Source organism: Tamandua tetradactyla, chromosome 9, assembly GCF_023851605.1.
Source record: "Tamandua tetradactyla isolate mTamTet1 chromosome 9, mTamTet1.pri, whole genome shotgun sequence".
NCBI classification, from domain to species: domain Eukaryota; kingdom Metazoa; phylum Chordata; class Mammalia; order Pilosa; family Myrmecophagidae; genus Tamandua; species Tamandua tetradactyla.
In genome coordinates this window covers 4,630,598-4,644,844 of record NC_135335.1, presented here as the reverse complement: position 1 = coordinate 4,644,844, position 14,247 = coordinate 4,630,598, and the positions used below count along the sequence as shown (strand labels likewise).

General features: G+C 52.5%; 1 protein-coding gene across 4 annotated transcripts in view; it reads left to right on the top strand.

Moving 5' to 3' along the window:
* Positions 1–7,505: 7,505 nt before the first annotated feature.
* ANO1 (anoctamin 1) overlaps positions 7,506–14,247 on the top strand; it is a 176,258-nt gene continuing 169,516 nt past the window's right edge. For all 4 annotated transcript variants that reach the window (XM_077115427.1, XM_077115425.1, XM_077115426.1 and 1 more), the window contains exon 1: positions 7,506–7,727. In XM_077115427.1, coding sequence (XP_076971542.1) covers positions 7,664–7,727 — 64 coding nt within the window. In that variant the 5' untranslated portion in view covers positions 7,506–7,663. The remainder of the gene's footprint in view (positions 7,728–14,247) is intronic.

Genomic DNA, 14,247 nt, shown 5'->3' with positions numbered 1-14,247 from the left:
TCAAGTTTAACGGGCAGAGCGGAGCCCACTATTCTCAGCCAGCAGAAGGATTTTTGGAAAACGAGCAACTCTCAGATGGGAAGCACATGGCAGGACTGGCCTTCTCAGGATCATTTATGGGCGGTGGTTTATCGCAGGGCCCCAGGTGTTCCTGGAGACCCAGCGCCCTCCCTGAACCCAAGGGAAAGCCAGCCCAGGCGGGTGCAAAATTCCACTCTTCCCTAAGGAGGTAGGGGCTGAGGGGCTGGGGAGCTGTGGATGGAGGGGGATGGGGCATCATGAGGCAGGACTCCTCAGAACAGACCCCCAGAGAGCTCAGCACTGAGACAGGCTGGGAGCCCCAGACCCACGTCCGTCCAGCAGCCCCTCTTGACTTTGGAGAAGGTACCTGAAATCTTCAGGCCTCAGCTTCCCCACCAGCCAGCCACCTGGGTGTGAAAGTGTTAGTTTAAACGTTGCAGGAGAAAATGGTGTCTCTGAAAGGCCTGGGCATATAAGGAACCTCGTGGGAAATTCCCTTGTCTATCTGCTTTGTGGCCCTTAGGGTTGCTTCGTTCCTTTTACAGATGTGGAAATTGAGGCTGGGGAGGAAGCGTCCCAAGGGTAGATTACGCAAGTCTGCCAGGCTCTGGCTGCCCCGAGTCGCTCTGTGCTCCCCGCTGCTCCCCTGATGCCCTCTTGGTGCTGGGCCTTGTTCCATGAGTTTCTCTCTCATCCCAGCACCCTGAGGAGCAGCGCTGCTACGTCACCCCATTTGGCAGATGAAGCCAGTGTCCAGGCAGGTGCACGGCCCGAGGTCTCCGTGGTAAGGGGTAGAGTGAGGATGTGAGCCAGCAGGCCACCTTTGTTCCCTGGACATGGGGAACGAGGCAACTCAGGTGCATGGAGGAGGAAAAGGCAGGGCTGGCCTCAGGGGGCTGAGGCTGGTGGCTGGGACCTGGGGAAAGTCCCAGCCTGCAGAGGGGCCCCTGGCAGGCTAGAGTACCTGCAGCCCCAGGTTGAACCTCTCCAAGACAGCAGGTCCTAGGATAAGGAGCAGGGAACAGATGGTCAAGGCTCAGGGCCCTGGAGAGGTCAAGGGGCAGCTGGAAGACTTCTCAGGGCCCTGTCAACCTGTTTCCCACCAGGCATTCCATCTTCTCCTGAGATTAAGGCTGAACCCCTCCCCATGGCCTGCCCAACCCTGAGTGACAGCCTCCACCCCTCCAGCGCACTGGGCTTCTTCCAGATCCTAGAAAGCCACAGGACCTTTGCACATGTCATTCCCCTTCCTGCAATGCCTTGTCATCACCTCTCGTGCCTGTTGAAAGTATTATGCACCCCAGAAGAGTCATGTTTTAATCCTGATCTACTCTTGAGGGATCAGCTGTTTCTTTTAATCCTAATGTACTACCACAGGACAGAAACTTTTGATTAGAATATCTCAACAGAGGTGTGGAATGCCCAATTGTGGGTGTGACCTTTTGATTAGATGGAGATGTGATTCTACCCATTTCAGGTAGGTCTTGATTAGTTTACTGGAATCCTTTAAAACAGCAAACATTTGGAGAGAGTCAGAGTAGACACAGATGCCAACATTTAGAAAACAGAGACACTTTGAGAACAGAGATGCTTGTAGCCCAACAGATGTCATCATGCGGTATTAAGCAAGCCAGAACCTGGAGAGAGCCAAGGGAAGCCAAGAGATGAAAACCAGCCCTGGACAAGCAAAATAAGAAGCCACCACAGGAAGAGAGGCTGAAAGCAAGGAAACTCAGGAGCAAGGGACCAGCAGATGCCAGCCATGTGACTTCCCAGCTGACAGAGGGGTTCCAGAACCATCAGCTTTCCTTGAATTAAAGTATTTTCCCTGGATACCTTAGTTTGGACATTTTTATAGGCTTGGGGCTGTAAACTTGAAACTTATTAAATTCTCCTTTTAAAAGCCATTCCATTTCTGGTCTATCACATTCCGGCAATTTACAAGCTAAAACACCTCTCTACCACTTAGGTTGTGCTCATCCTTCCATTTTCCCCACCACCTTCCTTCCTTGGAAGCCTGCCTTCAGTGTCCACCATCCGGGTTGGCTCACGACTGAGGGGTTTCCTCACTCTAGACCTGAGGGAAGACCCCCCCCAGCTACCGAAATTGTACAAGTCTCCATGTCTCATACCCACCACTCCCCGGGCATCTGTGCAGTTATAACTCATTAGCCAATTACTTTCATAATATTCATTCCATGGTGGTCTCTCTACCAGAATGCAAGGACCTTGTCTGTTCCAGCTGCCCCAGCCCCTGGGGCAGCACCTGGCAGACAGCATGTGCCAATGAAGATTTTTACAATGAAGGAATGAGTGAAGTAATGACATAATGAGTGAGGAGAGTGGGTCCCCCTGGTCCTGGAGAGTACAGCTAGGGTAGATGGGAGACCCAGGCACACTTTGGTGTTGCGTCCAGGAATCTCTTCACAGAAGGGGGAGCTCACTGGCAACGATTGGGCTGAGTTTTGAGGGTGAGCTTCTCATCCGTGGCAGTGTGTAAGCAGAGGCAGGGGGCAGCCTGGATGGTGCAGCGTGCACTGGGTGAGAGCTGTACTTGATGCTGGTTAAGTTCCCCTGAAACCCGAGGATTCTGTAAGAGACCCATCCCGATTACAGGAAAAAGGAAGGAAAATCAACCCGGGCTGGGAAGGCTCAGTGCTGAACAAGACGCACAAGGCAAGGAGGGCAGTGGAGGGCACTAGGCACCCCGGGAGGACAGAGCAAGGGCACAGATGTCCAAAGTGGACTCCAAGGTATTGTTGCAGGGGAGAGGGCAATAGGAGAGGTGCTGAATAATAATTCAAGTTGGGCTGGCCCATTTTAAAGATGATAGACAGCAAAGGGTTAAGTCATTTGACAGCGTGGAGCTGGGGTCATTACCTCATCCTTATAAGGCTCTCCCTAGCTCACAAAGCACTTTCATGCACTGCCTTAAGCGAGAGGGAAGTTTGCTTATTCTCCATATAAAGTTCCAGGGTAGGTGGACAGGGACTAGTGCACCCCAGTTTCAGGGACTCAGGTTTCCTACTCCTTGCTGCCCTCCTTTGTGAGCCCCCATTCCCAAAGTCATAGCATGGTCTGACACAGCTGCTCCAGCTCCAACCATCACAGCTCTATCAAAAGGGAGAAAGGACAGGAGAAGGGCATGCCCCTCTCTTCAGAAGAACTTCTAGAAGTTGCACTCTCATGGGTCATCATAATTGTAGATGGAACAATAATCAGAGTATTTTGCAATGCTTAGGCAACATTTTCTCATTTAATCAATCAATTAATCCCATCAAAATCAACTGAACACCCATAATGGATCAGGCACCACCCTGGACTTCTACGTATAGCCATCTTCTGTATTTTCCACAACTCTCTAAGGCGGGTCCCCGTAGATGAGGAAACCGAGGGTCAGAGTGGTGAACTGACTTGTTTAGAGTCCCACCTGGAGGACATGGCAAGGCTGATATCCAGCCCCAGCTCCACCTCACACCCGCCACTTCATGTCCTGGCACTTTCCTCTCCTGCCTGGGCCACCCCGTGACTCACGGCTCCTTTACATTTCTTCTTTGTTTGCTTGTGAGTCACACTGTCTGATTCACAGGCTGCCTTTGAAATGGGAGCCCCCCAGGGATGGAGAGGGGTGACTAAGCCTGGCCAGATCCTAGTGAGACCCCTGACTGGCTTTGGGGGGTGATGCCCTCAGCAGTAGGCTTCCCTGGCAGGTGACCACGTGGGGACAGCCACCTCTTCCATGGGGCTGGCCTCTCCCTTCCCTGGGGGACTTGCACAGGAGAACTCATTTGGGGGTTGAGTCCTGTCCCCCATGAACTAGACAAGTTCAAGTCTTAATCCGCATTCCTGGGGGTGGGAACCTATTTGAAAATAGGGCCCTTGAAGATGTTATTCTCTGCTTAGATATGGACTCATCTCTGAATAGGATGCATTTAGTTGAGGCTGGTGAGTCTCCATCATGTCACCCGAGTCCATAAAAGGCAGAGGAAGCCCAGTCAGTTGGCAGGAACCAAAGGAAGAGGAGCCGGGAAGAGACTGGCTGCACCACGGAAGCAGAGGGGTGAGCCAAGGAACCCCAGGGGCTCCCGGCGAGCCAGCACCCCAAGGCCACAGCCTCCGGGAGAAGGCACAGCCGGCTGGACCTGCATCCCCCCAAACCATGACACAATAGGTTCCTGTCGCTGCAGCCAACCAGTGTTGTGGTGGTTGTCATAGCAACCGCAGCAAACAAAGCCAGCCTCCCAGGCCGCCTCCGCGGAGCTGGCTCTTCCCAGGAAGGGAAGTGGTACCCGCTGCTCACTGGGCCGGGGTTTGTCTCCAGGTTCAAGGCCTCAGGACCCCCTCCGGAGGCACTGTTTCCCCATCCCCTCCTCTCCGCGGTGGGCACCTCTGAGGCAACACCACTCGCCTTGAGCCTGGCCTTTTCCCCCTGAAATCCCAGGATACCGGCCATTCCTGAATCTCCCTCTACTTGGAGACAATTAGTTTTGTTTCCTTTAAATCTGTGCATGTCCATATAAACTGCAAAGAAACGGAGGAGAGACCCCTGACACATAACCTGCTGGTCGCAAGGGGTTAGGGATGGGGGGGACGTCCTTCCTCGGTGCAGACAGCAACCCCCCATGCAGGAAAGCTGCACCCAAAGTCATGAGCGACAGACCCTCATGTGGGCTCTATCCGAACAGGGGGGGTCCCGAAAGTCTAGGCAGGGTCATCAGAGGAGGCACCCACACTTCCAACTGCCTGGCCAAAGAAGACGCGGAATTAATCATTTCTCACCCAGGCAGAGGCAAAGAGGCCTCTACGAATGAAAACTTGGCTGCTGTGACCAAATAAGGCAATATTAGATTTCACTGTTTATAGTCGGCCCATGAAAGCGGGCAGACCAGAGGGCACGGAGAAGAAACGCAGTTCGGACTGTGTCTCTCCATTCCCAACATCCAATAACTCTGCCCAGAGTCAGTTATAATTTCCTTCTAGAAGCAACCAGCTGTCACTTTTTTAAATACACATGAACAGACCCGAGAGGCTACCCAGTCCCCACCTCCCACCCCCGTTTCGTCCAGTCCCGCCAGCAGCTTTGAACTTGCATGTTCACAATTTAAAGGAGGGGTGGAGGTGGGGGATCCCTAAAAGTTTTATTCCAGAGCTTGAGCAAAAACAGAAGGCAATTTTTAAAAGGGCGAGCTTCAGCGCTCCATTTGCGAGGTGTCTTTTTTCAGCCCTGAAAATTTATGTCCAACTCTCTCCTGCAAAGAGCCTCAAGTGACTTTCCTGTGCCAACAGTATTTATAAAGCGAGATGTGTGGCTGGCAGGGCCGAGTTCTGGTAATTGGTATTAATAATAAGACAAGTGTAAATGTTTAAAACCCATTAGGAGACTTTAAATGATAAATAAAGCTTCAGCTTGCTGGCATTTGCTCCTTGGAAGCGGATTCACTCAACCTACATCTAAGATGCGAGTGCTAGGGGAAGTCTACCAGTTTGGCATGACCTAGCAATGTCACTTGCACCCAGATACAGAGCTGTACAGACCGGGGTTAAGTGGGAGAGCATTGCTGTGACCTCCAAATGGAATTTTTTATCCTGTCTCTTCCCCATGAGACCACTCCCTCCTCAATGACAGAGTGATCTCCACAACCTTTCTAGAACATAGTAAGTATGTTAGCTTAAAGCTGTTATGAACTCCAGAGAAACCGTGCCCTCTATTCCCGATTCAACATTGCAGGGCAGAAACCCTTTTGATCAGGTTTACTTCCACGGAGATGTGTCACGCCCCATTGCAGGTGTGGCCTTTTGGTTGGATGGAGATGTGACTTTGCCCGTTCAAGGTGGGTCTTGATTAGTTTACTGGAATCCCTTAAAAGGAGAGACATTTTCCCCTTTATTTTGGAGAAAATGTGGTTGCTTCAGAGCTGACAGAGATGTAGACATTTGGACATGCTTGGAGTGCTGGCAGAGAGAGCAGATGCCCAGCCTCAGGCAGAGCCCAGCAAACATCGCCACGTGCCTTCCCAGGAGATGTGAAGCAAACCAGAACCCAGAATTGTGTCCCAGGGGAGCTAAGTGGAGGCCCACAGATGCTTAGAGAGGAAACCACTGGCATCAGAAGCTGGAAGCAATGGAACCGGAAACAAGGACCAGCAGACACCAGCCATGTGCCTTTCCCACTGACAGAGGTGTTCCGGACGGCATCGGCCTTTCTTGTGTGAAGGTAACCTCTTGTTGGTGCCCTAATTTGGGCATTTTCATAGCCTTAGATCTACAAACTTGCAACTTAATAAATTCCTCCTTTAAAAGCCGTTCTACTTCTGGTATCTTGCATTCTGGCAACTTTAGCAAACTAGTACGGTAGGTGTTAATGCTTTCTGGAAGATTGAATGAATGAACAAATGAATGAGCAAACAAATGAAACGTATCTGCTCCTCTCTCATCATCAGCGGCCTCTGATTTAACCCTATCAAATCCTTTTGAGGACAGGTTGGATGGATTTTCAGTGCCTGAGCAGGCCAGAATCAGCTTCACAATGACATTCTTGAGCTCGAAATTGACTTCCAGTGAGGTCAACAGTAGAGCAGGCCTTGCCTTCTTGGCCCTCTGCCCCCTGACAGCGAACTCCCGCCCCAAACCTTCCCTCCACATCCCACTGAATTCCCCGATAGGACATCTTCCCTGGCCCTCACTCAACTCCAGCCCTGGCCACATGGTCACCCCTACAGGACCCCATAGTCCTGAACAGATGGTGGAGTGGCAGCTGTGCAACTTGCCTATGGGGGGGTCCAGTGAGAGCCACGTGGCCACTGCAGCCCCACCAGGTACGGTCACCTTCTAAACTGCCCACCTGAGAGAAGTGTGGCCCCTCACCTGGATGATCATATGACCTCACGGACCGGATGCAGCTTTTTCAAAGAGCACATCTTGACATTGGATTCACTTCATCCCTGTCCTCCCTGTGACCTTGACCAAATTATCTGGCACCATCGTTTTTGCAACAACTTTTTATTGAGTGCCTGCCACATGTCAAGACATTAGCGAACCAGACAGACAAGGCCCCTTGACCACCTGAGGTCACACTTTATTTGCAGGGTTGTCAAGAAGACTCAAGGAAGTACTGTAGGCTGAGTGCCTGGCACAGCATGGGGAACAGAGGAGATGCTGCGTGAAGGGCAGTAAGATTTTATATGAGTGATTGTGGGTTAATAGGGGCTGTGAAATGGGACCACCCATTTCACACCTCCAACGACACTACCCTTTTCAGAGCCCAGGCCTTACAGCTGAAAGGAGAGGGGGTTCTCAGGCTCTGATCCTCACCCTCGGCCGAGAACCAGGCCAAGCTGGGCCCTGCCCAAGCTGACTTTCCAGGACTGAGGTCAAGGCTGGAGGAGGCCACGCCAACAGGAGTCCTTAGGGAGCCTGGGAAAGTGCCTGCGTATTAATGATTAACCCATACGTGACTCCCATGGAGCAGCTCCGGCCCGCTGACTCATTTTGCAAACTCCCCTCACCCCAGGGGACAGCCTCTCACCCTGCTGCCACCTCGCCCGAGATCCCAGCCACCGAGGTGTCACTGCTGTGGGGTGGGGTGACCTTCCACAGGGAGCCAAGGCTCACCGTAGGGGCCAGAGCGTAGGACGAGAGTCCCATGGAGGCCAGCACGTGGGCAGCCAGTCCGATGGAAGAGACAGCCCTGGACCCTCTGCTGGCAAGTAAGGAGCAGGCTGGGGAGGGGGCTGCACGGCCAGGGGACAGGGGAGCATTGCTTGCTGCCAGCCCGACTGAAGTGAGACACACTGGCTGTGTCTCTGGGACCCAAGGGTGCTGTCCTGGGGCGTGCAAGTTCTAACAGTACCTGGACCAGTGGGGCCGAGGACAGGGCAGGGGACGCCGCCCAGGGTGGGCAGGCCGTGGAAGGGTGGCATGTTAACGCAGGGTGGATTTGCAGATGGAACGCTTCCTAAGAACTCTAATCATAAAACCATACTGACCGCTGACTCTGGGATGTGGGGCCTCCCTGTGCCAACAGCATCCCCCATCTCTAATCACAGATGCCCAGAGCAACCCCACCCCATCCCCATCCGCTTCCTTGGGTCAAAAGAAAATGTCCCCAGGCATTGCCCGGTATCTCCCTCTGTAAAGACCCCCCCTGTCCTATGGGCCCTGCTGTGAGTGACCCTCGGGCGCCCCAGGGAGTCAGTCCCGGTGCTGATGATGACTTGAGGCTTTGGGGCTCGGTTTCCAGCTGTGCCACCTCAGCCGAGTGGCCTCGCCTCTCTGTGCTTCAGTTTGCTCATCAGTAAAATGGACCTAATAATGGTGGTATTTAGGGAAGAGCAGGACATGAGCTAAAACCTGTACACGGGCCTAGGACAGTGATGGCACCTGGTGAGAGCTGCTCTCATCCCACTTTACACCCGAGTAAAGCAAGTTTCAGCAAAGTGATGTCACTCACCCAAGGGCGCCACTCCTCCATCACCAGCATGCAGGGGCCCTTGTCCCAGACCTGCCCTGTTCCTTGCTGTGTGACCCTGGCAAAGTCACTAGCCTTCTCTGAGCCTCAGTAGAATGAGCAGATAACAATGTGAGTGGCAGTGTGAAGGGACCGCTGTCTGCCAGGCAAGGTGGGTGGGCTCGGGAGGGGTGTGGTGCTGGGCAATGTGGTCTCCTTCTCCCGTGTCGTGTGCCCAGTCGGGGGCGGGGGGGGGGGGTGCTGGGCAATGTGGTCTCCTTCTCCCGTGTCGTGTGCCCAGCTAGGACCCGTGGGAGTCCACCACCAAGTCCGCAGCTAGATCTCTCCGACCAAGCTCCACCCTCCGTGGCTTTGTTTGTTGAATGAATACCTTTTTCCAGTTATGAGTGAGCAAGTGAGTGAATACACCAGTGAGCAAGGAAGTTGGCTGGCTTGGCTGGGCCTCCAGTGGGGGCATCTCCAGGACCCGAGCTGAGGGAGCGGGCGTGAGGTGGCTGCGTGGGCAGCTGCCTTCCCAAGACCTTCCTTGGGCCCGAGCTGGACGTTCCCCCAGGAATGACCCTCTGTCGCGGGGCCCTCTGACCTCCTTTGGAAGACAAATCCCCAGGGCAAAGGGGAACCGGGAGAAGATTTGCAAAACTGCGCGAATTTGCTGAAAGAGGGCTACTTTTTGTTTTCGGTTTGTTCTTAAAGTGTCAGAGAGTCAAGACAGGGGGCGGAGGAATGTGAGTTGAGCAACGAAATGTTTACAAAGTAGCCCTTAAATAATTCCAAAGTGCTGCCAAATTTTTGAGATCCCCAAACCCAGGACTGTGGTTTCCTGCCGGCTGGTGGCCCTCCGAGGGGTGGGGCCGCTGTACCCAGCAGACAGGTGAGGCGCCACCGGCAGGCAGACCTGGGCTGCTCCTCTCTAGGAATTCTGGAAATCCGTGGGTGCAGCCCAGTCTCCAGCGCCGACTACCCCAGAGCAAATACACCTGCCCTTTAATCCAGAGGGTGAAGCTGAGGACAAGAGAAGAGGGGTAATGGCTGAGGCGGGGGGGGGGGGGGGTTCTGGGACGCCCCAAGATGCATGCCTTGTGCCATTTCCCTTCTAAAGGAACCAGGGGCTTAGATTTCCAGGTCACTGGGGCTGAGATGCCGGTTTCTACCTCTCCCAGGAATAGGGGAGTGTGAACCGTGTGCGCTCCTATGCCAACTGCACAGCCCATGGACTTTTAACCTGGCTTTGAGTATCTCCCTGATGGCAGTATAGGGCTTTTTCTTGAGGGGGTCCCGTGGGAAGACCTTGTGCATGTTCCTTTCTTCACTCTTCATTCCTTGGTCATAAAGTCCTTGATCACCTTACCAGCGTCTCCGAAAGAGTAACAATTGGCTGTTTATCAGTCAACCACACCTTAGTATAAATGAGATTAACTGCTGGATGGACAGAAATGGGCTCCACGTTGGGACACTGGACTGCCATGGGGCAGCCCAGGGTACAGGAACTGTGGGGAGGGGCCCTGACAAATGCACCCCTTCAGCTGCAACTCAGGACCCTGGGTTTCTCCTGTGGGACCAGGCACATGCAGGCTGGGAAGGGTGGTAGAAAGATGGCAGGATCTGTAATGAGACAGGCCTGGATCCTAGTGCTGCCACTGCCTGGCTGATATGACCTGGGGCAAAACAGCCTCACGTTCTCAGCTTCCTCTTCCATAAAATGGGACCGTGGGTGACACCGGGAAATAGGGTCCATTTTTTGCGAAATGCTCCTGTGAGTTCTTGGTGTTGGGAGAACGAGACCACTTAGGAGTTTCATGAGACCTCGGGGGGGGGGGGCACATGGCTGGGAATAATCAGGTCCCCGCTCATCATCAAAGCAGGGGTCCTCCAGGGAGGTAGGCCAGTTCACGCAAGGTCACAGGCAGCTGGAGAGGGGCTGTGTTCTCAGGATCTCAAAGGAAAGCTCTGCCAACAGGAAATGCAAACAAATAGGAAGAAAAGGGAGGGAGGGAGCGCGGATAGGAGGGAGGGAAGCCTAAAGGAAGAGATTTCTCTTGAGGGGAAACCAAAATAGACAATGCTCCACACCAAAGCCGGACCCCAGTGTCCCCGGATGCAATCACCCCCAACCCTCTCCGAACGGTGATCGGGTGCCCAAAGCTGAGCTTCGGGAAGCGTCTTCTCCAAGCCTGCGATCAGACCCACTCAGCCCCAAGGGGTGTGCGTGGAGCGGGCACAATAGAGCTAGACTGACCCGGCCACCATGACAATGGACTTCAGCATGTCACTGGCCACATCGATTTGTCCTCATCAGAACTTGCCATTGGGAAATGCTCATCAGGGGACAGTCTTGGCCGGCACTCTGCGAGTAGGGGCCATTTGCTTCAGCAGTTATTTCACACAGGGCCAGAGTGATATGTTTGTAGAAGATGAGTTTCGTGACTCAGGAAGGTCATGTTCCCTCTCTGGAGCTGTTTGCTTGTTTCAGGAGCACAAACAGCCACTTTGCAGGGAGAAAGACCCCAGGGAAGGCATTTGGGCAAGCTGAGCAGTTTCATAGGACTTCCAGAAAAGCTGTCTTTTAAAGGGTAGAAGTTACTTTCTCTTATTTAAGAGAAGTACAGAGGTGGGCATTTGGGATTCCAGGGCTTGGAGGCAGTGTCACAAAGTCATCAGGCACCTCAGTTTCTTCTCTCAAGCTGCTCTGCCATACTCAGCAAAGCAGTTGCCTCATTGCCCAAGATAGCTGCTGTGGCACAAGACATCAAATCTGCATTCCAACCAGAAAAGGGGATCTCCATAGCCTCCAAGTCTTTTCCAGCCCAGATAACAGGTGGTTTTCCATTGTACCACATTTGCCTCATGGAATCTTCTAGACTTGAAGCTCCACATGGGAGGAGAGTTTTGTCTGCTCTGTTCACTACTCTACAGCCAGAGTCTAGAATGGCACCTACACTGGTCAGGGTGTTTGTTGAATGAATAAATTATGGTTGTGCTTTAATAAGATGAATTTGCATGAGGGGGTCCTTGCTTTTTTTCTTTTCTTATTTTGACTTTTTCTGTTTTCCTTTTTCTCTTTCTCTTCTTCCTTCTCATCTATCTCCGTCCTCCTTTTTTCTTTATAAAATAACCCATCTTCTCCTCACTGGGGTTGAAGGCAGTGGACTGAGCAAGACAACCAGGGACCCCACCACCACCTACCACAACCCCACCCATTTCCAGGGCTCCAGGCCTGGGGGGGCTCATGGCAAGTGTCGAGTTACCTTCAATTCCGCAGTCGAGGTGCCCTTATGAGACCCCGAGGGAGTACATGGCTGGGAGGTGTACGTGGGGCTTGAATTCCTCCCTCTCAATGCTTATGAAAAGGTGATTTTCCCCCAGCTACCTACCCTTACGTGCTGCAGAGCAAATCTGCCATATGCCACCTGTTCTGCATAAATGTGAAAGTAAGCAGAGGTGAGTTCAGAGGGCAAGGCGCTGGAGTATTTGCCTGCAGGCTGCACTTGGGAATGCCAGCCTTATCTCAGCCTGAAATGCACAGCTAGAGTTGGGTGTGCCGAGACTGCCCCGAAGTGAAGTGGGGAGCTGGCACTGGACTACATACTTTTCAGTCCTGGCAAAACGCGAGTACAATTGCAAATGCTCATGCCGCTGTCACGAAAGCTGCCCGCTGCCTTACTTCATTTCCTGGGTAGGTTTTTAACATGCACACGCCTATTTTTTTTTTCCTTTGAAAATTGTAAGGTGCTATAATTAACACCCCGTGTATCATCTTCCTGGAGCCATAAAACAATTCATGACCAACTGGATTTTTTTGGTCACTTTAACGCTGCATTTTGATAAGACATTTCCGTGTAAATACATTGTATCAACATTTACCTCTGCTCATGCCTGAAGTCAGGGTTCATAAATCCACGTGCATTCCATGTCCTCAGCCTTCGCCAGCATTCCCGAGAGGGGTAAGCCTGCTGGCTGGTACCCTCCAGCTTCCCTCGGGTCCTCTGCACACACCGTAGCCTGGTTCTGGAACGTTCTTCCCAGATACCTGCACAACTTCTTCCCTCCCTTCCTGCTACCCAACCATCCCTCCCTCGGTGACGTCCGGCCTGACGCTTATGTGACGCCCCCTCCAGTTCTCTGTCCCTTACCCTTCTGCATTTTTTCAAACCACCCTCTCTCTCCACCGTGGCATCATCTGCTTATTCTCTTCCTCCCTCTATGAATAGAATTTCCGTAACTGCCAAGTCTTTTTTGAACCCACTGCATCCGCAGCGCTTACACTCAGTCCAGGGTGATATTAGGAACTCGACAAACATTTATTGACCTAATAGAAGTCTTCTACTTTTCTCAATATTTCCCACTGTTCCTTGAAAACCCTTGAAGATCCTTGAAGCTGAAAAAAACATTTAGTCCCCTGACTCAGCCACTCTAGGGAATTATTCTTCATAAGTGGGATAAGACATCACTGCATGTGCTCTGCTCCTCAAAAATAAAATCCTTGGGAAGTTCATTAGGAAAATGAGGTGTAAGGAAAATAAGGTTCTGGAAGTAAGAGAGTTAAAAGTAGTTAGCACATAGTGAGTGGTTTCTGTGGGCAAGCCAGCAGCTGTTGACCTGTTTTTGCTTTTATCCTCCATAACAGCCCATGGAGTAAGCACTCTATGGACCCCCATTTTCCAGATGAGGAAATGGAGGCACAGAAAGGAAAAGAAACTTGTACAAGACCACAGGGCTGGTCAAGGCAGGGTGACAGGCCTGAAACTTCTTAGCCAGAGGGAACACCCATGTCTTGGCCATGACCTCTGGACCCAGGAACATAGGGTTCCCCTGTAGGAGGGGTGGAGTTCTGAGTACCTGCTCAAGATACCTCCCCAAATTGACTCTGAGCGCCCCAGCAGCCACTTAAAAGAGGGCAACAGGAGCAGTTATACGATTCATAGTGTCTGTGAAATGAGAAGCCCACGCCTGTCACTGGGAAGGAAGATGCCTGAGACCAGAGGGCTTCTGGGCATGAGGGCGAGTTGTGCTTTCTGTGATGGTGGCTGTCATGTGTCCACTTGGCTTGGGGATGGTGTCCACTTGCTTGATCCAGCGCTGGCCTGGACGCACTTCAAAGATGGGGATGTGGCTATCAGTTGACTCTGAGTGAAGGGCGTGACCTCCTCTGATGTGGTGGGCCTCATCCAATCCACTGGGAGTCTTGGGAGTGAGAACCGGGGCTCCCAGAGGTCAGAAGGAATCCTGCCTCGAGACTCATCCTCCATGCCTCCCTGGCCCCAGACTCAAGGTTTCATCATCACTTTTACTGGAATTCCCGACCCTGGTCTGCCCTCTGGAATTCCAACTCGCCAGCCCAATTGTGAGAGCCCATTCCTTACCATAAATCTCTTAGTATAGCACATTCACATATTCTGTTTCTCTGGAAAACCCTGACGAATCCACTCTCCGTTGGTCAGGATTCTTAGTTGCAAGCAACGGAAAGCGAGCCTAGCTCTCTCAAGGAGAAAGGGCATCACGCAAGGCTGGGAAAGGGGCCTCAGACAGGCAGGAGCAGAGCCACGTTGGAGGCACAGGTGTCGCCCGCTCCGTGCTGGTGTGCCTTCGCTGGCCCATATCCACAGACCGGCTGCTGAGAGACAGAGCATCCTAATTTCCACAAGAGTTGGCCCTGTGTCCTGCCAATATTGCAACCAGTGGGGAGTCCTCCCAAATAGGAAAGATAGTAAGATGCTCCACACCTCCTCCCCAAATGACAACCCCCTTCCAGTACTTCCCTG